This window comes from Cervus canadensis, chromosome 6, assembly GCF_019320065.1.
Source record: "Cervus canadensis isolate Bull #8, Minnesota chromosome 6, ASM1932006v1, whole genome shotgun sequence".
Lineage (NCBI taxonomy): Eukaryota > Metazoa > Chordata > Mammalia > Artiodactyla > Cervidae > Cervus > Cervus canadensis.
The window spans coordinates 69,017,958-69,044,696 of record NC_057391.1 but is presented as its reverse complement, the minus strand read 5'-3'; the positions used below and the strand labels follow the sequence as shown (position 1 = coordinate 69,044,696).

Below are 26,739 nucleotides of genomic sequence, written 5' to 3'. Positions count from 1 at the left end.
CAGTCAGCGAGAAATGATGCATTGCAACCTACAGTGGAATAACAACTCAGAGGACAGTGGGTTTCTCCTCTGAAATAATGGAGACCAGAAAGTAGTGACACTTTTTTTTAAGTGATAAAATTAAAGAACTGGGAAATATTTGGATTATCAGGAATGAAGAACAGTAACAAAGATGATAAATATTTGGGTGAATGTAATAAACAATTCTCCTCTTGAATTCTTTAAAATATGTTTTACTTTTGAAAGCAAAAATTATAACTCTGTCTTATGGGATTTTCAATGTATGTGTAGTAGTTTGTTAGAGCTGCCAAAACAAACTACCACAGACTGGGTGGTTTAAACAATGTGAATTTATTTTCTCACAATTCTGGAGTCTAAAAATCTGAGCTCAAAGTGTTGGCAGATTTGATTTCTTCTGAAGCCTCCCTCATGACTGGTAGATAGCTGTCTTCCCCTTGGGCCTTCACATCGCCTTCCCTCCATGTCCAGATTTCCTCCTCTTATAAGGACACCAGTCATAATGGATTAGGGCCCACCCTAATGATTTCATTTTAACTTAACTTTTAATTTTACCTCTTTAAAGATCCTATTGCCAAATACAGTCACATTCTAAAGTTCTGGGGGTTAAGATCTCTACCCATGAATTTTTGAGGGACACAATTCAGTCCGTAAATTATGTGAATAAAACATATAACTAAAAATATAAGGGGTGGGGGAAGGAGTCACTAGGGACTTAAATGGTGGTAAGATTTCTACATTCCATTGAAATAACACAATATTGGTTAGAAGTAGACTGTAAAAATTTAAGTATGTAAATTGTCATTCCTGTGCAACCATGTTAGGCAACAAGATAATCAATAGTTTGTTCTCTGTATCTATGAGTCTGCTTCTTTTTAAATTCACTTGTGTGTTGTATGTTTTAGATTCTACATATAAGTGCACTTGCATTTATCTCCATTTCTGCATCTCACTGAAACTAGAGAAAAGATAAAAACCAGACTAAAAGTTAAACTAAAACTAAACTAAAAGAGCAAGGGAGAAACAACAGTAGGTGGAAAGATCAACACATCATTGGAAGATTGGAAGGAGATAGCTAAAAACCAAATCTTGCTCATCTTTCTCCAAACTACTGCAGGGGATATGCCACAATAAGCAAGCCAATACATGTTGTCGAATCCCAGAATGACTCTGTAACTGTAAGTGGCAAAGAGGGACCAAGTCTGAAATAGCAGAAAAGGTTGAAGGACTTACAAAGCACTCAGAATCCAGAAGACCCCAACTTCTGCTAATGAAGCCAGAGGACTATTTCTTCCCTAAGCATTAGCAACTGAACTGTGCTCCCCTAAAATGCATAATTCACTAACCCCTAATGTGATTGTATTCAGAGACAGGGCCTGTAAAGATGTAATTAAGGTAAAATGAGGTCATATGAATGGGGCCCAATTCAAAAGGCTGATGTCTTATCAAGAGGAGGAGACACAAGAGGACACGATGAGAAGGTAGCCATCTGCAAGTCAGGAAGAGGAGCCTCACCAGAAACCAGCCCTCTGGGCACCCCATTCTTAGACTTTCTGCCTCCAGAATCAGGAAAAACTCTCTTTTATTTAAGCCACTCAGCCTGCGTCATTCTATTCTGGTGGCCTGCACAGAGACGCTACAGCAGAGAGGCTCTGGGTTTGGAAACCAGTCATCTGGTGTTAAGGATGAAGCTCTATGCTGAAAACAGGGCCCTCAGGAAGAGCCCAAATAATGAAGAGAAAGACCACTGGATACCTTCACCTCCCAAACTCACAAAATGATAGAAGCTGGGCCTGTAAGTATGTGTGCAGAGTGAGAGACAGAAAACTTTGTTCAAGGGTCAACTATGGCATAAAAGTAATTTTGACCTTGCAGACCCTCTCTAATTCTTAGGCACCTTAACCACCCTGGGTTCCCAGGTCCACACTGTGAGAAGTGCATAAAGGATGGGATCCAAGAAAAAGAGGAGGCTCACAGTAGAGAAATAGACTGAATTTCGCAAACATCTGAATGATTATACTATGCAGGCCACCATGCTTATTCAGTAGAATGACAAAGTTGAGGAAATATACGTAAAAGTAGATCATTTCCTCAAGGGGCATATAGAACAAACAGGGCTTAAAATAGAAAAATATAACTTAAGAAGCTTATGTAAAATGAATGATGGATTCTGTTTGGGAGAGTGATAAAGACTTCAGAGAGAAAACAGCATGTGGTTTGGACCACAATGTAGGAGAGACACCTTTTTTTTTTTTTTCATTTATTTTTATTAGTTGGAGGCTAATTACTTTACAATATTGTAATGGTTTTTGTCATACATTGACATGAATCAGCCATGGATTTACATGTATTCCCCATCCCGATCCCCCCTCCCACCTCCCTCTCCACCCGATTCCTCTGGGTCTTCCCAGTGCACCAGGCCCGAGCACTTGTCTCATGCATCCAACCTGGGCTGGTGATCTGTTTCACCCTAGATAATATACATGTTTCGATGCTGTTCTCTCGAAACATCCCACCCTCGCCTTCTCCCACAGAGTCCAAAAGTCTGTTCTGTACATCTGTGTCTCTTTTTCTGTTTTGCATATAGGGTTATCATTACCATCTTTCTAAATTCCATATATATGTGTTAGTATACTGTATTGGTCTTTATCTTTCTGGCTTACTTCACTCTGTATAATGGGCTCCAGTTTCATCCATCTCATTAGAACTGATTCAAATGAATTCTTTTTAATGGCTGAGTAATATTCCATGGTGTATATGTACCACAGCTTCCTTATCCATTCATCTGCTGATGGGCATCTAGGTTGCTTCCATGTCCTGGCTATTATAAACAGTGCTGCAATGAACATTAGGGTGCACGTGGAGAGACATCTTTTTAATAAAATGATTTCAGACTCTCCCTTTCATTTTATTTCTTTTAATATTTATTTATTTATTTGGCTACATCAGGTCTTTGTTGTGGCAAGCAGGACCTAGTTCCCTGACTAGGGATCAAACCTGGGTCCTTTGCATTGGGAGTGTAGAGTCTCAGCCAGGAAAGTCCACCACCAGGGAAGTCCCTCCCTTTCATTTTACATAGGCTGATTTTATTGGATAAAAACAGAAATATTTGTCTCAAGGATCTAACTCAATTTCTAAAGACTAGGATAGTCTTACCTCAATTACAAGGAGCTAATGACTCCAGTTACAGCTCTTTTATTACAGAATAGCTTTCAGGTGCTAAGTAGCAACCAAAAATGAAAGTATTCCAAGCTTCAAGAAAGAGACACGCAATCAAAATCAATACTTTCCATCAGGCAAACCTTTTTAGAATAGCTTCATTTTCTAAGCTCTGACTTAAGAGTCAATAATTTTAAAGCAGTATGTCATTGCACAAAACTCTCAGCCAGTCAGAAACTATCCAGTTTTCAGGTATCTGTCACCCTGTTACTATCTCAAAAACAAGGATTTAAAATGAATAAAATCACTGGTAAGAGAATACAATACAACATATAGAGCTTTAAACTGTAAATAATCTCTTATCCCCATGTAATGCCTCACACACAAGCAAGGAGGCTTAATGAAATTAAAATCCTTTTCCCCTTAAGAGAGGACAGCTTCTCTTTGATACAATTCTCATCCCCTTATTTTTCTCACTCTGTGTCCTTCACCAGCTTTCAACCCAAATTTCACAACTTTGTCCTGTTTTCCTTTACTTTTTAACTCCCCAAAATAAGACTTTGGGTGTTTTAATTTTTATAATTTGTAACAGCTTTCATGAAATGAATTCACTAAGCATGCAGACTTCTGCTTATTTCAAGCTCCCTGAGGCAGCATATCATTCAGATATGACTTTCCCAATTATAGCTAAAGGTCAAACATTACCTTTCCTGCCCCTCTTCCAGTACCATCCTTCCTACAGCACATCAGCTCTCTGTGGGTGGGAGGGCCAACAACTACTGCTTTTATTGAAGATCCAGGAGAATTCTGGGATCCTCTCTGATGATTGGCTCCTGGGACCGCTCTGGGCTTTGTGACGTGCCCCTTGTGTGTGGCCAGAGAGGTCCCAAGAGCCAATAAAAACGGTAGTTGTTGGACCTCTCTAAATGCCAGCACTGAAACCTCGCAAGTTGTTAAAAGCGGTACATGTGCACACACACCTCAAGCCCATGTGCCACATCACACTTGTGCAAAATGATAAGCATCAGGGACAAACACATCACATTAATGTTGTTGTTGTTTAGTTGCTCAGTCGTGTCCCCACTTCTGCGACCCCACAGACTGTGGCCCACAAAGCTCCTCTGTACACGGGGTTTCTCAGGCAAGAATACTGGAGTGGGTTGCCATTTCCTTCTCCCGGGGATCTTCCTGACCCAGAGATTGAACTTACATCTCCTACACTGCATGCACATTCTTTACCACTGAGCCTCTTGGGAAGCCCATCAATACTTCTATTTAAAATCTGAGTTCTGTACCTTAGGGTGATTTTTCCTCGAGTCTCTTCCTTGGAGTCTTCATTTCTAAACAGGTCATTTGGTCTTCATTTTTATATTCTTCAGCAGTCCCTGGTGGTTCAGATGGTAAAGAGTCTGCCTGCAGTGTGGGAGACCCGGGTTCGATCCCTGGGTAGGGAAGATCCCCTGGAGAAGGGAATGGCAACCCACTTCAGTATTCTTGTCTGGAAAATTCCATGGACGAAGGAGTCTGGCAGGCTATAGCCCACAGGGGCGCAAAGAGTCGGACACAACTGAGCGACTTTCCTTTCCTTTCCTTGTATTCTTCACAAGGAAAAATGGAATCAATGACTGGCGACCCCAGTTCTGAAAGTCAAATTGTTCTTGTAAGATAAGGTACACACTCCAGGAAGAATGTTGTAGGGAATGAGAAGAGAAATATTTAATGGCTACTGTGTGCACAAGCTCAGTTAATTCTTGCAACTCTTCAAAGTGGAATAAGACAAAACCTCTGGGAAGTTAAAATAACTTCCTAAGGCTACGCAGCCAGTGAGTGGCAGGGCCAGAGTTTGAAATGTGGGTAGCTCTGAAGCTAGGTCTGTGCTGTCTTCCACCATCCTACACTGAGTTCCTCAATCTCGAAATTTCTATTGAGCTAAGTCAATTGAAAACCTAACTTTGACTGGTAAAAAGATTATAATTAAGGTAGTATATAAATATATTAGTATGTAAGCCAGGGAAATTTTTTCAAATAGGGTGGATAAAATCATTATATGCCTCTTAACCTTTGCTCCATTGTAAGTTAAAGTATAAAATGTGACTTAGTGCATTCCTAAAATCAGAACTCTCAAAAATAATATACTCTGGCAATAAGAAAATCTAATGAAGGGAGTTCCCTGGCGGTCCAGTAGTTAAGACTCTACACTCCCAATGAAGGGGGCATGGGTTTGATCCCAGGTTAGAGAACTAAGATCCCGCCTGCTACACAGCTCAGCAAAAAAAAAAGAAAAGTTTATAAAGAAAACCTAATGTAAAGGGATGGTATCTGTGCTTAAATTTAAAGTGCCTAAAATCAATTGTGTATAGTCCCTTAATGGAAGGTTGATAAGAAGTTTATTTGCAATATATATGAGCTTCAGAAACTGCCCTAATTTATTACAAAGATCTATCAATCAATTTTACCATCATTTTAACATACAGATAACCATTGTCAAATGGCATAATGGACATGTTTTAATCAACCCATAAGGCTAAATAATAGTAGTTAATTACTAAATGATACTCTAGAGACCTAAAAGAACAACTGCCATCCACATTTACCCACACTTAGGAGGTTTACTCCTCCCAAGAGATCTGGCCCATTTCTATTTCAAAACATTAGAAAGTCAGCTCAGTCAAGAAAAACTTCACTGGGCTTTCTAAATCAAAGATGCCATGCTGAAATTTAAACTTACGGAATTCTAAATAGTATGAAATTAATCATTCTGACTTTCAGAATGTTTCATCAGGGTAGCATCAAATGGGTAAATCAGTTCAGAACACTGTCTCCGTGCCCGTATTCATCTTTTTTTCTGGAATTTAATTATTGGTTTAAAAACAGGAGGAGGTGTTTGGAAAACAAAACAAGAACAAGCAGCTTCTCATACCCTTTCTTCTACACCATTTGTAATTACCCAGCCTTCCTCAACTTTTCAAACTTAGAACAAATGCACAACCCATATATGTCAAATCAGAGCATTTCTCAGAACTCTGGTTACTATCTTGCATTGCTAACAAGTTCTAAACGTTATCATCACTAACTGCAGAATCATTACTTCTCTTAAGTGCAAGAACAGCATGGGGGTTATGGGAAGAAAAAAGTGTACACAGAGGCATACTAAACATCAGTGGTTGAAATAACATGACATTTTGGAATTGCTTTCAAAAACAGCACCTAAAAAGGGGATGTGAAGATAGGTAGATGCAAAATGCAGATAATTTTTAAAGCTGGGTTACCTGAGTACATTGGGTTCATTATACTATTCTCGGTTTTTTCATATGTATATGAAATTTTCCACAATAAAAAGTTTCGTGAACATTATCATCTCAAACCAGATTAGGAGTCCAGAATTAAGTCTTTCAATATTATTTTACTCAATAAGTAAACTCCAAAGTATTAGACCAAAATGCCTAGAGTTAAAAATTGACATCCCAGGACTGTTGTTTTTTTTATTTTTTTTAATAGAACTATAGATGATTCACAATATTGTGTTCATTTCTGTCATATACCAAAGTGATTCAGTTACATATATATGTCAGAAAGGGGATGTTTAAAAAAAGCACTTCCTTTTAGAAATCACACTAAAAAAAGAAAAATACTTAGGAATAAACCGGATTGAGGAGGTAAAAGAATTGTATGCTAAGAACTATAAAACATTAATAAGGGAAATTGAAGATGATTCAAGGAAATGACAAGATATCCAATGATCTTAGATTGGAAGAATTAATATTGTTTTGAGAAGGGGGTGACAGAAGATGAGATGATAGGATGGCATCACTGACACGATGGACATGAGTTTGAGTAGACTCCGGGAGTTGGTGATGAACAGGGAAGCCTGGTATGCTGCAGTCCATGGGGTCACAAAGAGTCGGACACAACTGAGCGACTGAACTGAACTGAATATTATTAAAATGGCCATACTACCCAAAGCAATCCACAGATTTAACGCAATCCCTATCAGGTGATTCAAGGGTAAAGAATCCTCCTGCCAATGCAGGAGACACTGGTTCGATCCCTGGATCGGGCAGATGCCCCAGAGGAGGAAATGGCAACCCACTCCAGTATTCTAGCCTGAAAAATCCCATGAACAGAGGAGCCTGGCGGGCTACAGCCCATGCAGCTGTAAAGAGTCAGATACAACTGAGCTATCAAATTCAGTTCAGTTCAGTTGCTCAGTCATGTCCAACTCTTTGTGATCCCATGGACCGCAGCACACCAGGCCTCCCTGTCTATCACCAACTCCCGGAGTCTACCCAAATTCATGTCCATTGAGTCAGTGATGCCATCCAACCATCTCATCCTCTGTCGTGCCCTTCTCTTCCCACCCTCAAACTTTTCCAGCATCAGGGTCTTTTCCAATGAGTCAGCTCTTCGCATCAGGTGGCCAAAGTATTGGAGTTTCAACTTCAACATCATTCCTTCCAGTGAACACTCAGGAAAATCACCCATGACATTTTTCACAGAACTAGAACAAATAATCCTAAAATTTACATGGAACCATATGTTTTGATTTGCAAATTTACAGAAGACTTGCAAGAATAGTACAAAGAACTCCTAGATTCACCAAATGCTAAGATCTGGCACATTTTCTCTCCTTTCTTGTATAACATACATACACATACAAGTGCACACATACACATGAACGTTTTTCTCCTAAACCATTTGAGATTTTGCTGCAGACATCATGCCCCTTTACCCCTAAAGACTCCAGTTTCTCCCAAGGAAGACAGTCCCTTCCAAACTGCAGTAAAAACATCCTATTTAGGGAATTTAACATTGATACAAGGCTATTTTAATGGCAGAAAGTGAAGAGGAACTAAAGAGCTTCTTGATAAAGGCGAAAGAGGAGAGGGAAAAAGCTGACTTAAAGCTCAACATTCAAAAATCAAAGATCATGGTATCCAGTCCCATCACTTCATGGAAAATAGATGGGGAAACAGTGGCAGATTTCATTTTCTTGGACTCCAAAATCACTACGGACTGTGACTGCAGCCATGAAATTTAAAGATGCTTGCTCCTTGGAAGAAAAGCTAGGACAAATCTAGACAGTGTATTAGAAAGCAGAGACATCACTTTGCTGACAAAGATCCATTTAGTCAAAGCTATGGTTTTTCCAGTAGTCATGTATGAATGTGAGTGCTGGACCATAAAGAAAGCTGAGTGCCAAAGAATTGATGCTTTTGAACTGTGGTGCTAGAAAAGTCTCTTGAGAGTCCCCTGGACAGGAAGGAGATCAAACCAGTCAATCCTAAAGGAAATCAACCCTGAATATTCATTGGAAGGACTGGTGCTGAAGCTGAAGCTACGATACTTTGGCCACCTGATGCGAACAGCCAACTCTGGAAAAGACCCTGATACTGGGAAAAACTGAGGGCAAGAGGAGAAGAGGGTGATAGAGGATGAGATGGTTGGATGGCATCACTGATTCAATGGACATGAGTTTCAGCACACTCCAGGAGATAGTGAAGGACAGGGAAGCCTGGTGTGCTACAGTCCATGGGGTCACAAAGAGTTGGACATGACTTAGTGACTGTACAACAAGGCTATTATCCAACATACAATCCATACTAAGATTTCCCCAATTATCATAATATTGTCCTTGGTAGCATTTTTTCCTGATTTGGGTCTGATCCAAACCATCTGTTGCATTTACTTATCTCTTTAGTCTCTTTCATTCTAGAACAGTGCCTCAGCCATCTTTCATGACACTGACTTTTGTGGAATGTCTCCAAATGTGGGTTTGTCTGATATTTCCCCCTGATGAGAACCAGGGTACCCATTTTTGCCAGAAAACCCTCTATCCTTCCCAAGGTTTTGGATCAGGCAGCACAGGTTATACCAGCCTGCCCTATTACTAACTAGTGATGCTAACTTTGATGGTTTGGTTAAGGTAGTGAACCCCACGTTTCTGCACTATAACATTATTATTTTCCCCTGTGCAATTAATAAGAAATCTGTGGGGAAATTCCCCCAAAATGTAAATATTCCGGTCTTCAGGTTTTCACACAATAGTTTAGCATCCATGGATGATTGCTGTGTGAATGGGCTTCCCTGGTAGCTCAGTTGGTAAAGAATCTGCCTGCAGTGCAGGAGACCTGGGTTCGATTCCTGGGTTGGGAAGATCCCCTGGAGAAGGAAATGGCAACCCACTCCAGTATCCTTGCCTGGAAAATCTCGTGGACAGAGGAACCTGGTGGGCTGCCGTCCCTGGGGTCTCAAAGAGTCGGGCACAACTGAGCAACTAACACTTACTTACTTACATATGATGGTGGCAAAGTAGTCATTTTCTAACTCTTTTTGTCTCTGTTTTTTAGTTGGCATTATTTGTAACCTGTTTAATAATAATTATGACTAGAAACAATTTTACTTAAGAATTTGAGTTCCTTTTCACTAAAATCAAGCAATTTTCTTTTAAATACTCAACATCCTAAGTCCTAAACATCTTAAGTAGCTGTTTGGCAGAGCTTGCTAACCTTCACCTATGTAGGGCCTAAATTTGATTTTTCCCTCCCCTGCTGTCTCTTCCTTCTATCCTCCAGGACTAGGCAGAGTGGAAATGACTGCTGGGATAAGTACGATGGGGAAGAAGTAAAGTGCAGGTTGTCGACCAGTAAGCAGGAAGAGGAATGGCTTATGGGGTAGTAACCTGCATATGTACCCAGCCAAAATGATACACAACCAACCAGTAAGCCAGGAGCAAGCAGATGGGGACTAGAAGTTTTCCTAATGAAACCAAATATTCATCCACAGCAGCCCCAAAGACCCATCCACCCAAGAATGGCCCGAGATTTCCAGGGCATAATACAATTACATATTTCCAACATTGCCCAAACATGCCTGGCTGTTCCTAAGAAATTACACTTCTAAACAGGTTACAGTGACTTTAACAATAAAGACTCATTAGGGCAAGTACTAATAATGGAACAAGTGACACAAATGGAAGAAAAAGAGAAAATTACTTCACTATGATCTGGAAACACAAAACTATTTGGAATACTTGTTACTGAGAAAATCAAGAAACATAGGTCAAATACCTAAGTACCACCACTTTATATAATAACCGAACTGCTCATACTAACAGAGTTTGGGTTCATTTTTTCTCCCCTACTAGTCTCCTTTTTTTCTATTATAGTTCCTTCCCAATTGTTTCAACCTTTTAAGATCTCATAAACCTGAGTTATAAAAATAAAAATATGAATTGCCCAAGGGGAGTTTAGTTTGATGGTCTCAAAGATCCTTCCCATTTCACCACACCTCTCTGAAAACCAAGGTGAGGCCCTCAGAGCCTCCATTCTTCCTCTGGAATCTGCCCTCAGAGGGCATGTTGTCTGGGCATTCTTCTTGTGAACATTATACGTTGCCAGGCAAATATTTTTAAAATATCTGCGTGTTTTATATACATTTACATTCCACATTTGTTAAAAAAAAAAAAAAGTCTTTCTGGATTACTTCCGGGAATGACTGGAGAGGATTCTGGTTTTGCTCAACTTTAGAACCAATTTTTCTCTCAAGAGGAAATTTCTCTGGGGACAAAAATAGAGAAAGCAGTCCACTGTAGCCCAAAGGCAACATTAGCCAGGTTTGATATATGTTCACAATGCCATGTACCTGCCGCACATGGACCGGACTGAGAAAGTGACTGTCTCTCTGTGCTCCTACCTGCCTCTCACCTGTCATTCCCACATCTACAGAGAGAAGACAGGGAGCACAGTAGCTTCAGCAACACCTGAAACTTGATAAAAACATCAATTCTCAGGCTACAACACAGACTTACTGAATTGCAGATTTTGGAAGTGGGGGCCAGCAACCTGTGATTACAAGCCCTCCAAGAGATTCTGATTCAGATTAAAATCTGAGATGTATTACTTTAAAAAAAAATAAAAATACTGATGCTCAAGGATTTTTGAAAGCTCTGGGAGTAATTCTAAAATGCAGGCAAGCTGAGAACTGACCAAAGAACTCTGCATCTAGGAGCAGCCCTTTCCAGGATCACCTTTACACTAACTGTGAAAGAACTGTGGATCTTTAAGCTGCAGACATGGTCAAGATCTGGAGAGAATTTTTCAAGACACCAGCTGAGAATACTTTCTTTTCATTTCCCTAGTAGGGACACATAGTAAGTCCCTTACCCTACTTCTGAATAAGAACAAAGACAAACTAATTATCCTCTACATTCTGGAAACCTTTCATAGTTTCAGCTCCATGCCAACTGAAAACAAACATAATTAAGGCTGTACTTAAAAATCGCCTCAAAAGCTAAGCTGGTAGAAAATCATTACCATTTTTCCATAAACAAAACCAGTGGGCTAAAGTTTTATTCTTCAATCAGTAGAGTTGAATATGGGCCTTCCCAGGTGTCGCAGTGGTAAGGCATCTGCCTGCCAATGCAGGAGACACAAGAGACGCCGGTTCCATCCCTGGGTCGGAAAGATTCCCTGGAGTAGGAACTGGCAACCCACTCTAGTATTCTTGCCTGGAAAATTCCATGGACAGAGGAACCTGGTGGGCTACAGTCCATGGGGTCACGGAGTCGGACATGACTGAAGACACGCACGCGCGCGCACACACACACACACACACACTCCCTTTGAGGCTCTACTAATGCGCATCCAGCTTCCGACACATCTAACTTAACCAGCTTTCGTGGACGTGATCCCATTTCCAAAAGCACTGAGCCAATAAAGCAGTGGTGCCAAGATGCCAAACGCAGGCCAACCCAGCCTCTTCCAACACTTCCATTCAGTAGTTTCAACCTGACATTCACGCGCTCACCTGGTGCGCTGTCCATGGTGACCAGATAAGGTCTCTGGCCCCTGGGAACATGGCCCGGGTGGGCACATGGGGCAGCCGAGCAGTCAAGCCACCCTCATCCCCCGAAGGCGAACACCCAAAACCAGCCCCCAAACTCGGGGCGAACCTTAAATTCAACGCTAAAAGCTCCCGGCGCCTGGATGGCAAGGTTCCCCAAAGGCCGGCTCTGGGCCCAGGGGCACCCCCAGAAGGGCTGTGATGGCAGGGCCCGCTGCCCGCGGCATCGAGCGTTCCCTCCACCTCGGCGCCCGCCGCTCGCCCTTCCACCGCATCCCTCCGGGATCGGGCTGCCAGGGCCGCCTGCGCCTCTCCGATCCTGCCGGCTGCAGAGGGTGATGGGCAGAGGGGCGCGGGGGTACCCGGCCGCGGTCCCCGCGAGCCCCGCACAAAGGCGGGCATCGCAAAGAGGAAAACTTCCCGCCCCCGGGCCCTGCGGACTCCCACCCGGGGCCTCCGCCGCCCGAGCGCACTTACTGTCGGTCGCCATGGTCCAGCCCGGGGCTGCGGGGCGGCCGCCCGCGCCTGGGGTACCGGCGCCGAGCCGGGCCGGCGCGCTCCTCGCCAGGCCCCGCGCGCTCGGGGGCCGCGCCGCGCACAGCCCCTCCCGCCGCGCGCCCCCGCCGCGCCGCCCCGCGCCCCGCCAGCGCCCGAAAAACCCCAGGCTAGCTGGCAGAGCTGCGGAGCCCCTGCGCCGGGCGGCTGGCCCACTCTTCTCCGCCTCGAAGCATCTGTCCTCCCTCCCGGACCCTCTCCCTAAGACAATGAAGGTAGCCACTTGGATAAATGCTCCTGGCCATGCTCCTTTCCCACTACACTCCCCGCTATGTTCTTGTTTTTGTCTCTCCTTTCCCCAGTGGCCACCTCATCCTTGCCTCGACCTTCCTACCTGTGGCTTGGAAGCTCCAGCCACCGAAAGGAGCAAAGCAGGAAGAGTTGAAGAGTGGGAAGTGACGCTCAGCCGGGTGCCTGACATTGATCTCCAGGCCCCAGAACTCCTGAGAATCCGCCCAACACCAGCCTGGTAGGTTTCAGGGGTCGAGTGTTCCTTGTGTTATCATCCGTTCTGCCTCCTGTGTGAAGACAGTGTCGGGCACTTAGAGGGTCTCAGTACATATCTGGGTGAATGGTTCTGTGAGCGAGGCCTGCAGGAATAAATGAAGGACTGAATAAAATGCCCAACTAACTGGATGCCACCTGGGTGAGCTGATTAACTGATGACCACTGGGAACCTAGCCCTACCAGCTGACTGCGTGGATCCTTGAGTCCTGAGTCAGCCTGAATGAGGGAGCCATTGAGTGAATTTTGTGCCTCAGGGACCCTTCCTAGTTCAGGAGGGCTCCCAGCTGAAGCCACCTGTAAGAGCTGTATATATGCCCCTGAGGTGCAGAAACCAGTTTCTGAGGGACTCTTGATTTGTCAGAGGGAGGGTACATGAGCCCCCGGATCCCTGATGTAAAGAAACAGAATGGCTCAGACATGTGTTCTGAAGCATTACAGCGGCTCCTGACTTCTTATAGGTACATCTGTTTGTTGCATTTGGGAAGCACCCTCCACCCAATCAGTAGGGAACCCAGTAGGCTGCATTCCAGCCCTGGGCTGGACACCAGGAAGACCCTGGAGAAAGGCAGGGCAGAGCAGCTCCTGTTTGGCTGGGCAGACACAGGAAGCAACCGGAGAACAAGGCAGGAGTCCCTTCTGATGTGTCCACAGAGCGTAGATGAGGGAGACTTTGGTATTGACTGGGCCCCACATTCAGAGTAAGCCCATCTGAGGTGGGACTGGGGGCATCATTTTTAGGTTGTTTGTTTTTTATCTTTTTATGCTTAACACAGGTGATTCTGAAGCACACTTCTAGTTAACAGCCACAGAGATCTGACTTATTGGGCTTTCACATCAACCCTCTGTGGTAGACCTCAATGTAAACAGACTTGAAATGACTTAGATGGAGAACAGGAGGTGGGAGGGGATTAAAGGTGACCCAGGAGTTTTGACCTTGTTGGAGGCTCACAGACCAGGAGGTTAAGCTGATTGGGGTGGGCGGGGCAGGGGGGCGGGAGATAATGATTTGGGTTTGGACTCATTTGAAGGGTCAGTAGAACATTGGTGAGGTTCTTTAATCATCAATTGAAGCTACTTATGTAAGTCAGAAAGAGGAAAAGTCATAACTCAAGGTATAAGTTCAATAATTGTTTTCTGAATGACTGACCAGTTTGACAGCAAGTTTATTAGCCTGGAGCCAGATGTCAGATGAGGAGGGGATAAGCAATAGGTAGATCTCAAAGAACAGAGGCCCCAGGATAGACCATTTTCTCCAAAAGTTTGGCAGTACAGGGAAAAAGGGATGGAGAGCTTCAGAGGAGAGTAGGATTGAGGTGAGACTGGTTTTTTGTTTTGTATTTTGAGATAGAGGATTGTTGAGAAGGAAAGGTACTTCTGTCCATATATTCAAATATGTAAAAAAAGAAATCATGTGCTTTTCTATAAGTTAGCTTTCTGGGCCACCTCCCAATTCCACATGTTGTTGAGTCAGTTCAGGGTAAACTCCCTCAGTTCAGAGGCAATTCTGAGATTACCCTCCCCACTTTCTCTTGCAGTCATGTCCATGTTTAAAGGAAATGATTAGATTGCTTCGGGGATGTGAAGAGGTATTGGGCACATCTCCTCCCCGTGAGGGACTGCTTGTCTGGATTTCAGAGCTCATCAGACCTCCTCAGTCAGGACTGGCCCGTAGTTATTCGTCCACAAGTGCGGCATCCACTGCTCTGTCCTGTCACCCACACCCAAAGCCTCTCCGGGTCTGACTTCTTGTCCTTGAGGGGAGGGATGGCTATGTGCCCATGCCATTCTGAAGTCCAAAGGTGGGTGGTCCCATGGTTAGTGTAGCATCTCCACAATGTCAGGGGAAATTCAGACTCCTTCCATCTGCCACCTGGAGTCCCTGGGCAGCAATTCCCCCTCAAGATCACAATAAGATAAAATCTCTTATCCTCAAATGACAACTTTCCAAATGTGGGGAGGAGGGGCTATTCCTTCTCATCTGTCTCTCTGCAGACAGGGAGGACACTCTGTAAAAGCTCCCTCCATCAGCTCTTTCAGGACAGGGAGAAGACTGGACCAAGCATTCGTTCATAAAATGCTTTAGTTAGATTTCTAAAGTATGAGGGCTTTTTTGACTTTATTGTAATTGTGACTTAAAACGTCCCCATCCATATTGCTTGAGTTCATTTCCAGGGTAAGAAAGGGCAAATACCTCTTATACACACAATGCATGGAAATCACCAGATAGTCCCTGTGACCCTTGACCTGTGACCACATCCTGTTGACTTTATCACCACCCTGGCTATAAACAAACCTTCGAGCAGGGAGTGGGGAGGGGCTGCAGCCACTTGCTGTAGGTCTGCATCATGATAGAGGCTATTTTTGGTTGAAATAGCTATTGCTTGTCTGTTAGAGTAGATAAAAATAGAAAAATTATTTTAACTATGACTTGTGCATGTAGCCTGTGAGCTTCTGAGAAATTTATCTGATAAGAGCAGAGAAGAGCTTTATTTTATATAAAACTTGTCTTTTATTTTCATTTGGACTCTGTATCTGTTCTAAGCATCTGAACTGAAATACCTAAGAACATCTAGATATAATATGGATGATGCTAACAAACAGGGAAAGCTTTTTCAAAATAGCTATTAGGTAATAAACATCATGGTCTCATTTAATCCTTGCGGGTCACACAGGGAAGGGCAGAAGAGAGACAGGGCTAATAGGTACAAGTCTGGTCCAGAAAGTAGAGGGCAAGGGCCTGGGGCTTGGCCCCACTGTTTGGTGATTAAGTTTCCAGCAGTCACTGCAGAGAATCAATGGCTTAAAATTAGAAAATTAGGTAAGGGAGAAAAAGTAAGGAAGAGTCTGGGAACAAGGAAAAACAGGTCAAAATGATGGCTTTGCTCTCAAAACTCTTATGAACTCAACATTAATTTCTTTTTCTTAATAAGGATAAAAGGCAGCATATTTGTTAAAGAACATTCTAGCAGTTATTTTTCTTTAAAGTCAAAAATACACAATTATAGAAATAATACCAAAGATCTCGTCATATATGCTTACCCTACAATCAAGTAATCTCGGAGTAGGAGGAGGCAGGGGCCAGGGAACACATCCTTGTTGTTATTCAGTTGCTAAGTCCAGTCGGACTCTTCACAACCCCATGAACTGCAGCAGAGCATGTTTCCCTGTCCTTCAGTATCTCCCTGAGTTTGCTCAAATTCATGTCCATTGAATCAGTAATGCCATCCAACCATCTCATCCTCTGATGCCCCCTTCTCCTCCTGCCCTCAATCTTTGCCGGCATCAAGGTCTTTTCTAATGAGCCAGTTCTTCACATCAGGTGGCCAAAGTATTGGAGCTTCAGCTTCAGCACCAGTCCTTACAATGGATATTCAGGGTTGATTTCCTTTAGGATTGACTGGTTGGATCTCTTTGCCATCCAAGGAACTCTCAAGAGTCTTCTCCAGCACAATTGGAAGCATCAGTTTGGCACTCAGCCTTTTTTATGGTCCAACTCTCACACCTGTACCTGACTACTGGAAAAATTATGGCTTTGACTATACGGACCTTTGTTGGCAAAGTGATATCTCTGCTTTTTAATAAGCTGTCTAGGTTTGTCATAGCTTTCCTTCCTAGGAGCAAGTGTCTTTTAATTTCATGGTTGCAGTCATTGTTCACAGTGATTTTGGAGCCCAGGAAAATAAACTCTGCCACTGTTTCCACTTTTTCCCCATCTATTTATCATGAAGTGATGGGACCAGATGCCATGATCTTAGTTTTTTCAAAGTTGAGTTTTAAGCCAGTTTTTTCACTCTCCTCTTTCTCCATCATTTAAGAGGCTCTTTAGTTCCTCTTCATTTTATGCCATTAGAGTGGTATCATCTGCATATCCAAAGTTGTTATTTCCCCCAGCAATCTTGATTCCAGCTTGTGTTTCATCCAGCCTGACATTTTGCATGATGTACTCTGCATATAAGTTAAATAAGCAGGGTGACAATATACAGTCTTGAGGTACTCCTTTCCCAATTTTGAACCAGTCCGTTGTTCTATGTCCAGTTCTGTTGCTTCCTATGTCGCATACAGGTTTCTCAGAATGCATCCTAATAGCTCTCAATTTCTGCCAAAGGTAAGCATATACCATCATTGGCCAAGTATGGGCCTCAGGGCACCTCGTATACAATCACCTCGAGAACTTACTAAAAATGCATATCCTCTAACCCTTATCAACACTTGCTGGATCAGAAGCTGTAACAATGGGACCCTAGAATCTGCCTGTTAAATGAAGTATCCTAATGGTGTTTCCAACACAGTCTAAAATTGGAGAACCTCTAACCCAAGAAAGAGTAGGTCCTCACAGGGTAATAAAACTGTCTGAAGATCTAGAACTTCAGACCCGGGGAATTTCTGCTTTGCTCTTCTCTGACAGTGAAGAGTGGAGATATTGGTAAGGTACTAAATGCTGAGAGATGAGCCACTAAGAAACAAAGGCAGTGCTAATAAACTTGCTCAGTAAATGGCTCTTACTTGGATCTAATTAAAGACCTCCATTTAAAAACGAAAATCCATTCCTTTTTATCCTTCATACGGACAAGAACTGGTCACAATTCTCTATAATTAATTCCTTGTATCATAGTAAAAAGCTCCAAGTTATGGGGCCACATAGCTAAGTATGGGGCCACAATCTAAGTATGGGGCCACAAGCTAAGTAACTTGGAGGAATACGTGTTTGTTTTAGCTGAAATAACAAGATATAATTTTTCAAAGCTGTATTTTACTTAAGGAATAAGTCTTGGACAAGGAGGGAATTATGGCTGGTAGGAACTAAAATACCCTCTTGACTTTACCTCTGAGTATTTAATTTTTTTTCCCATTTGATATAAGAAAACAGAGCTGGATAACTATAAGGGGGGATGTTACTGAGTTTTAAACTGCTGATCTGCAATAATAATATATTTCAAGGTAGAATAAAATTTATGATTTAAGTAACTCATTTTTATGTCATTCTCTTTAGTTCTACTTTCTAAACCTTTAATCATCTTGCCCTCTTGATCTTGTGTTTACCTCTCACTGGGACATCCAGTTTCTCTCCTTCTCATGCAAACTTCAGAAAAGAATGATCCATCCACAGAGCATCACTTCCAACTTAATCCTTAAAAAAGCTAATCAAAGAATGAGAAAATGTCAAAAGTATCTATAGGGATATAAATAAAACTCTCAGAAATGAAAAAAACAAACTGGAAACTTAAAACTCAGTGGATAGAGCCATAGCCTGGCTTGGTACTTAGCTCCCCTTTGGTTCCATGAATTCCAGCCTAAAGAGGCTTGCCTGGAAGGCCATGCCTGCCTGCTTTTATTTCATGTAGTCACCTAGACTGTACACAACGCTAGAGATACTCTCCTCATTTTGGCAAAACTTGGTATCAGAAAGTGTGTAAATCCACCAAAGAACAAAGAGATATCTGACTGTACAGCCCTGTCATTTTCTTCCCTGAATCATTAAGTCCCAGTTATACAGAGTGCAGTTTTGTGAATGAATTATATTTGTAAATATAAGGGATTTTTCAGAAAGAAGGCTAAGAGTTATTTACTGGTTCAGATCAGTTCAATTCAGTCACTCAGTCATGTCCAACTCTTTGTGACCCCATGAACCACAGCACACCAGGCCTCCCTATCCATCACCAACTCCCGGAGTCCACCCAAACCCATGTCCATGGAGTCAATGATACCATCCATATTTGCTGGTACAATATGTTTATGGGTAATTTTGCTGGTAATTCAGTATTTTGTTGGGCATCGATGGTAACACTAAAGAAAACTAGTAACACTAGAGCTATATCTTTTGATTGGTTGATTAATCTTTAATTATACACAGAATGATTTTTTAGACATATAGTCTCTAAATAAAGGACAAGGTATTTGGTTCTTAAATTCAACACCATCAGTTTCTGCCAAGAAATTTTATAGGCAACTAGTTGAAGTTTACAAAGAGAATACCTTCAGTTAACCAAGTAAAACACAGACAATGGGTTGGGTTGGCCAACAAGTTCATTCAGGTTTCTCCATAAGATGTTATGGAAAAACCTGAACTTTTTAGCCAACCCAGTATCAATTATGTTGCAAGAAACTAAGAAACAATGAGCTCATCAACCATTTAAAACATTTAACAAAAAGCAGAAGAGTTAACAAATTTGAGATTTTAACAAAATTCATTTCATTTAAATCATTTACACTATATGAAGTTCATATTCAACAAATTATGTGGATTAACTAAAATAGTTAACTGAAGCTAACATAGCCCAGTTTGTTAAGTACTATGGTGACAAGGTATCTGAAATCAACCTGTAGATAATGTATTTATATGAAAGCTTTTTTGCTGTTATTTACCTTAAGAATTTTTAAAATCTCATATTAAAGTATTTGTAAAATACTGGTGCATGTAAAAAAAATTCCCTTATAGCATAACCTGTAATTGGCCTGATGGTTAGGCTTTGTAACTTGCAACCAAAAGCAAATTAATATACAATTTGGTTATTCTCTACTGCTGAGTTAACATTTGGGGAAGATTAACCTTCTTGAAGTATCAGGGATTTTGAACATATTTTCAGAAGTGCCCCAGCTTCTTTCAAGCCATTAGGTTAGTCTATCATTAAAATTATGATCAAATAGCACTTTGGGGACCTAAATGAGTTAATAAACTCCCAAAGAATGCTAAGTGGAATCTTGATAACCTAGGAGACACTTGGCACAAATCCAGTGAACAAGGTTCAATAAGTTCCAGGTACATAGGAGGCTATCATTTGGTTCTTTTCTATGATTAAAAACTGTAGGGGATGACCTCCTTGAAAGGGGAGATCCATGTTTCTACAACATCACACCTGAGTACACAGCCTTGTCCATGGGACAGGACAGGTGTGCCATGTATGCTTAGTCACTTGGTCGTGTCTGACTCTTTGCGACCCCATGGACTGTAGCCCACCAGTCTCCTCTGCCATGAGGATTCTCCAGGCAAGAATACTGGAGTGAGTTGCCATGCCCTCCTCTAGGGGATCTTCCCAACCCAGGGATTGAACCCAGGTCTCCTGCATTGCAGGCAGATTCTTTACCATCTGAGCCACCAGGAGACTAAGTCTTACCTGCGGAGACAGAGAATGGAGTTGGGGCTGTCAGGTGAGAAGTCAAAATGGAAAGTCCCTGAAAGTAGCAGTTATAGGGAGGGCAGCCCCAAAATGTGAGTGTAAAATTATCTCAGATCTTAGCCAGCAAGCAGGACAAGAACTCCACTGATTCCAGGGCAAATAAACTACAGGAGACCTGAAAGTGCAAAGCAGATTATTTCAGCATCTACTGGCTTAAGCTGCCCCTGAGTTCAAAGTCCCAGCCCTGACAGGATAGAGTGATGTGGCAAACACTCTCAGCTTTCCACTAAACATAAGGAGAGGCACACCTAAGAAATAAGGGGCACATACCAGGACTAAGTTATCTGCCCTAAAACTAAGGACAAAACCAAAATAGATCCAGCCTAACAAGCCTACACGCAAACCTCTCCAGTAATTTAACTGCCTTCTAGAACAAAGTTCCACACTCTGGAGGTAGATAATAGAATCCAGAGTCTCTAACATGCATCTTCATACAATAAAAATAATTACTAGACAGAGAAAGAAATAGGAAAATGTGACCCACAGTCAACAGGGAAAAAAACCAGCCAATAGAAACTGATACATACATACAATGATGACCCCAATATTGGACCTAGCAAAGGTGTCAAAATATTAATAACTAGCTAAGTATATACTGAATAATCTGTAGTAAAAGATGGATATAATGGGCAAAGAAATGGAGAACCCCAGTGGAGAAATAAAAACCATAAAAAAGAAACAAGGAGACTCCTGAAATTGATCAGACTCCTACTGGATGAGATTAACAGCAGATTGAATAATGAAAGAAGGGATTTGTGAACCTGAAGTCAAAAGGAATCATTCAGTTTGAAGCACAAAGAGAAAAATTAGTAGAGGCAAAAAGCCACGATGACCTGTGGGACAGTACAAGCAGTCAATACACATATACCCGGAGTCCTGGAAATAGAAGAGACCACTGCAGAAAAACACAGATGATACACAAAATAAGCCATGATAGGCACATCATATCAAACTGCTGAAAACCACAAATAAAGAGAAACCCCAAAAGCAGCCAGAGAAAAAGGGCACATCATACACAAGGGAACAAGATGAATGAAAACTAGCTTCTCATCAGAGACAATGAAGGCTGAAGATAATGAGTAGAATAATCTTTAAAGTGCTGAAAGGATAAAAAGAAAAAAAAAAAGAAAAGAAAAAAAAACATCTCCTACCTAGGATTCTAAACCCAGTAAAAATATCTTTGAAAATAAAAGGTGAAATAAAGACATTTTCAGACAAATAGAAGCTGAAAGAATTTGTCTCCAACAGAGCTGAGATACAAGAAATGAGTATTAAAAGAAGTTCTTCAGGCTGAAGGAAAATCATTCCACATTCTGCATGACAGAAAAGAACACTGCAAAAGTTCCTGTGTGGATAATTAGAATATACTTTTTCTTATGTTTTCTTTGTTTAAATCGAGAAAAATGTATAATGAGATTTATAACATACAGAAGTTAAATATGTAACAGTATGACAAAGGATGAAAGGGGACTTTAAATGGAATCATACTGAGTCAAAGATCCACATCCCTAACTTATTATAGGTTCAGTTCAGTTCAGTCGCTCAGTCGTGTCCGACTCTTTGCCACCCCATGAATTGCAGCACGCCAGGCCTCCCTGTCCATCACCAACTCCCAGAGTTTACCCAGACTCATGTCCATCGAGTCGGTGATGCCATCCACCCATGTCATCCTCTGTCATCCCCTTCTCCTCCTGCCCCCAATCCCTCCCAGCATCAGGGTCTTTTCCGATGAGTCAACTCTTCACATGAGGTGGCCAAAGTATTGGAGTTTCAGCTTCAGCATCAGTCCTTCCAATGAACACCCAGGACTGATGTCCTTTAGCATGGGCTGATTGGATCTCCTTGCAGTCCAAGGGACTCTCAAGAGTCTTCTCCAACACCACACTTCAAAAGCATCAATTCTTCGGCGCTCAGCTTTCTTCACAGTCCAACTCTCACATCCATATATGACCACTGGAAAAAAACCATAGCCTTGACTAGACGGACCTTTGTTGGCAAAGTAATGTCTCTGCTTTTTAACATGCTATCTAGGTTGGTCATAACTTTCCTTCCAAGGAGTAAGCGTCTTTTAATTTCATGGTAGGTTCTACTAATTCACAGATGCATACTGTAATCCCAGAGCAAACCTAGGTTGTCTGGCCCCAGAGCAACTTAAGTGCTGTGCAATGCTGCTATTTGTCAAGTGTACATTCTGCCACTACTTTGATTTCTTCCTGAAACTACAATATTGACAGTGATGTAGAGCATCATTATCATTTTAAGCCCATCATGACTGTACTGAGAAATCCATGAGATTCTGAAGGCCTGTACAGCCTCTTTAAGGAAGGCTGTCTGAGTTGGGTCCTTCCACATAATTGGCTGTGCCCTCTGGCTTGTGGGGCTTCCCTGATAGCTCAGTTGGTAAAGAATCTGCCCGCAATGCGGGAGACCTTGGTTCGATTCCTGGGTTGGGAAGATCCCCTGGAGAAGGGAAAGGCTGCCCACTCCAGTATTCTGGCCCGGAGAATTGCATGCACTGTATAGTCCATGGGGTCGCAAAGAGTTGGACACAACTGAGCAACTTTCACTTTCCCAGCTCTGACCTATTACACTGGCCACAGTCAAGTGTACCGGGGGTCTCTGCCCTAGTTAAGGGCAGTCATCCTTTGGCTGGACATGATTTAGAAGGCCAGAATGATTTAGAAGAAAAGAGAGTCAGGGGGCTCTCTTTTGGATTATAAGTAATAGGATCAATCAGAACCTCTTTCAGGAACAACAGAAGCTGCAGAGGGAGAAATGTGCAAGGAGAAGTTGGAAAACACAAGAGTAGGTATGTGATGACTACTGAGCAGTGGACATCGACCTCAAAGTTGGGGGCGCTACCCAGCTATGAGAGCTGCTGTGCCCACTACAAGACAGTCATTTTCCCAGCCATGCCTTCGATGAAGCGGTCACCTTCCTGTCCTCTGTAGTCTTAATATAAGCCTCCAGCATTTAAGATAATGTGAGTGTGCCTTGAAACCTAAAGGAGCATGTCTAAACTGTTCTTTAAAAACTCCAGACCTGCAGTATATAGCATATTAAACCAAATAATCCAAGCATAAAAAAATACCATATAAAAGGAGGTTATACAGCCTGAAACTTTGTATTACTTGAATACAGGGAATTTTTTTAAATGTGCAATAAAAATTACTACACAGTTGTTCAAAAGGTAAATGAAAATGTGACTGGTTAAGCACCCACAGTCTTCTCAATGCCATTTAAAAAGCAGGCATTCTTCAAACTGTAATTTAATTCAAGAATCAAGGGTGGGTTGGAAAGCCATTAATAACTCTGCTTATTTTCCTAGGCTCTTTATGTCAAAGCAAGAGTAATTTTCAGCTCACAGAGTTCATTTTTAAAGATACCTCAATATATTTTCTCTCTGTATATTAATATATAGGCTTGTATATCAAGCCTTTATGTTATCCCTGAAATAAGTTATTAGAGGAGCCTATATAAAGAAAGCTGAGCACTGAAGAATTGATGCTTTTGAACTGTGGTGTCAGAGAAGACTCTTGAGAGTCCCTTGCACTGCAAGGAGATCCAACCAGTCCATCCTAAAGGAAATCAATCCTGAATATTCATTGGAAGGACTGATGTTGATGCTGAAACTCCAATACTTTGGCCACCTGATGTGAAGAGCTGACTCATTTGAAAAGACCCTGATGCTGGGAAAGATTGAAGGCAGGAGGAGAAGGGGATGACAGAGGATGAGATGGTTGGATGGCATCACCAATTCAATGGACATTGTGTTTGAGTCGATTCCAGGAGTTGATGATGGACAGAGAGGCCTGGTGTGTTGCAGTCCATGGGGTCTCAAAGAGTCGGACGTGACTGAGAGACTGAACTGACTGATACAGTATACCTAATTCAACTTGAAAAAAACAACTCTTCCTTGTCAATTGAGTCATGAGAGCTTTGTTTCACATCAATCTGAAGATCTGTATAAACACATAAGCTTTCAATTATTACTTCTTAAGAAAATCACCTCAAAAATCACATTCACCACTAATAATCACTTTCATTTCCTTGACATCCAAATACTTTCTAAAATCTTACAATTTCCAGCTGTAATTATTTTGAAGTTCAGTATTCATACCTTTGCATTTTTAAAGCAATATTCAGTTCTTAATATTTTGAAATTAGTAAACGGTTCTCGATTATCTTATATTTACAGCTAAGAAAAGGATTTAAACAATGAATTTATTAAGGACACACAATGATTCAGTGGCAGAACTAGGATAGAAATGTTTTACTTTCTAGCTTTTAGATTAAAAAATTACAAGTTTTCAAACCAGTTGGATAAAGTTGGTAATGCATTTCCTTATATGTTCAAACTGTGATACAATTATGCTCATTTCACTAGCAAGGTGATGCTCAAAATCCTTCAAGGTAGGTTTCAACAGTACATGAACCAAGAACTTCCAGATGTACAAGCTGGATTTAGAAAAGGCAGAAAAACCAGAGATCAATTGCTAAAATCCATTAGATCATAGAAAAAGCAAGGAAATTAAAAAAAAATCTACTACTGCTTCATTGACTATGCTAAAGCCTTTGACTATGCAAATCACAACAAACTGGAAAATTCTAAAAGACATGGGAATACAAGCCACCTTACCTATATCCTGAGAAACCTGTATGCAAGATAAGAAGCAAGAGTTAGAACTGGACATGGAAAAACAGACTGGTTCAAAATTGGGAAAGGAGTATGTCAAGGCTGTATGTTATCGTCCTGCATATTGAACTTATATGCAGAGTACATCATGTGAAATGCCAGGCTGGATGAACACAAGCTGGAATCAAGACTGTCAGGAGAAATATCAACTGCCTGATATGCAGATAACACCATCCCAATGGCAGAAAGTGAAGAACTAAAGAGCCTCTTGATGAGGGAGAAAGAGGAGAATGAAAAAGCTGGCTTAAGACTTAATATTCAAAAAATGAAGACCATGGCATCTGGTCTCATCACTTCATGGCAAATAGATGGGGGAAAAGTGGAAATAGTGACAGATTTTACTTTCCTGGGCTCCAAAATCACAGTGGACAGTGACTGCAGCCATGAAATGAAAAGATGCTTACTCCTTGGAAGGAAAACTATGGCAAACCTGGACAGGGTATTCAAAAGCAGAAACATCACTTTGTTGACAAAGGTCCATTATAGTCAAAGCTATGGGTTTTCTAATAGTCACGTAGCTACGGTTTTTCCAGTAGTCATGCATGGATGTGAGAGTTGGACCATAAAGAAAGCTGAGCGCCAAAGAATTTATGCTTTCAGATTGTGATGCTGGAGAAGACTCTTGAGAGTCCCTTGGACAGCAAGATCAAACCAGTCAATCTTAAAGAAAATCAACCCTGAATATTCACTGGAAGGACTGATGCTGAAGCTGAAGCTCCAATACTTTGGCCACCTGATACAAAGAGCCGACTCACTGATAAAGACCCTGATGCTGGGAAAGACTGAGGGCAGGAGAAGGGGGCAACAGAGAACGAGATGGTTGGATGGCATCATTGATTCAATGGACAGGAGTTCGAGCAAACTCAGGGAGACAGTGAAGGGCAGGGAAGCCTGGCATGCTATAGTTCAGGGATCTCAAAAACCCGGACATGACTTAGAAACTGAACAACAATCACATCACTATTCTGGAAATCCCTATAGAAGACAAAATCTTTGCCTAAAAGCTGGTTCCGTATCTCTCCCTTGGCAGTATAAAATAACTTGCAGATGGTACAATTTTGTCTGTTTCAGGAAACAAGCACTTTAACTGGGTGTTAAGGAGATTGGGAATGTTTCCTCACTTTAAATACATCCACTCACAGGACATTTGAGGCATTAAGAGAAAAGGGTTACGAACCCAGATGGGATCTTAGATGGGCTTGTTGTTGCTGTTCAGTTGCTCATTCATGTCTGACTCTTTGTGACCCCATGGTCTGCAGCATGCCAGGCTTCCCTGTCCTTCACTATCTCCCAGAGTTTGCTCAAACTCATGTCCATTGAGTTGGTGATGCCGTCCAACCACCTCATCCTCTGAGCCCACTTCTCCTCCTGCCCTCAATCTTTCCCAGTATCAGGGTCTTTTCCAATGAGTTGGCTCTTTGCATCTGGTGGCCAAAGAACTAGAGCTTCAGCGTCAGCATCAGTCCTTCCAATGAATATTCAGGCAGGGTTGATTTCCTTTAGGATTGACTGGTTTGATCTCCTTGGTGTCCAGGGGACTCTCAAGAGTCTTCTCTGCACCACAGTTCGAAAGAATCAATTCTTTGGCTCTCAGCCTTCTTTATGGTCCAACTCTCACATCCGTACATGACTACCAGAAAATCCATAGCTTTGACTATATGGACTTTGGTCAACAAAGTGATGTCTCTGCTTTTGAATACACTGTCTAGGTTTGCCATAGCCTTTCTTCTAAGGAGCAAGCGGCTTTTAATTTCATGGTGACAGTCACCATCCGCAATGATTTTGGAG

At 41.9% G+C, this 26,739-nt stretch overlaps 1 protein-coding gene across 1 annotated transcript in view; it reads right to left on the bottom strand.

The window, feature by feature from the left end:
- SYT16 (synaptotagmin 16) overlaps positions 1–12,607 on the bottom strand; it is a 277,720-nt gene extending 265,113 nt beyond the window's left edge. Inside the window, exon 1 of the mRNA XM_043472245.1 lies at positions 12,496–12,607. Coding sequence (XP_043328180.1) covers positions 12,496–12,508 — 13 coding nt within the window. The 5' untranslated portion in view covers positions 12,509–12,607. The remainder of the gene's footprint in view (positions 1–12,495) is intronic.
- Between the last annotated feature and the right edge of the window lie 14,132 nt (positions 12,608–26,739).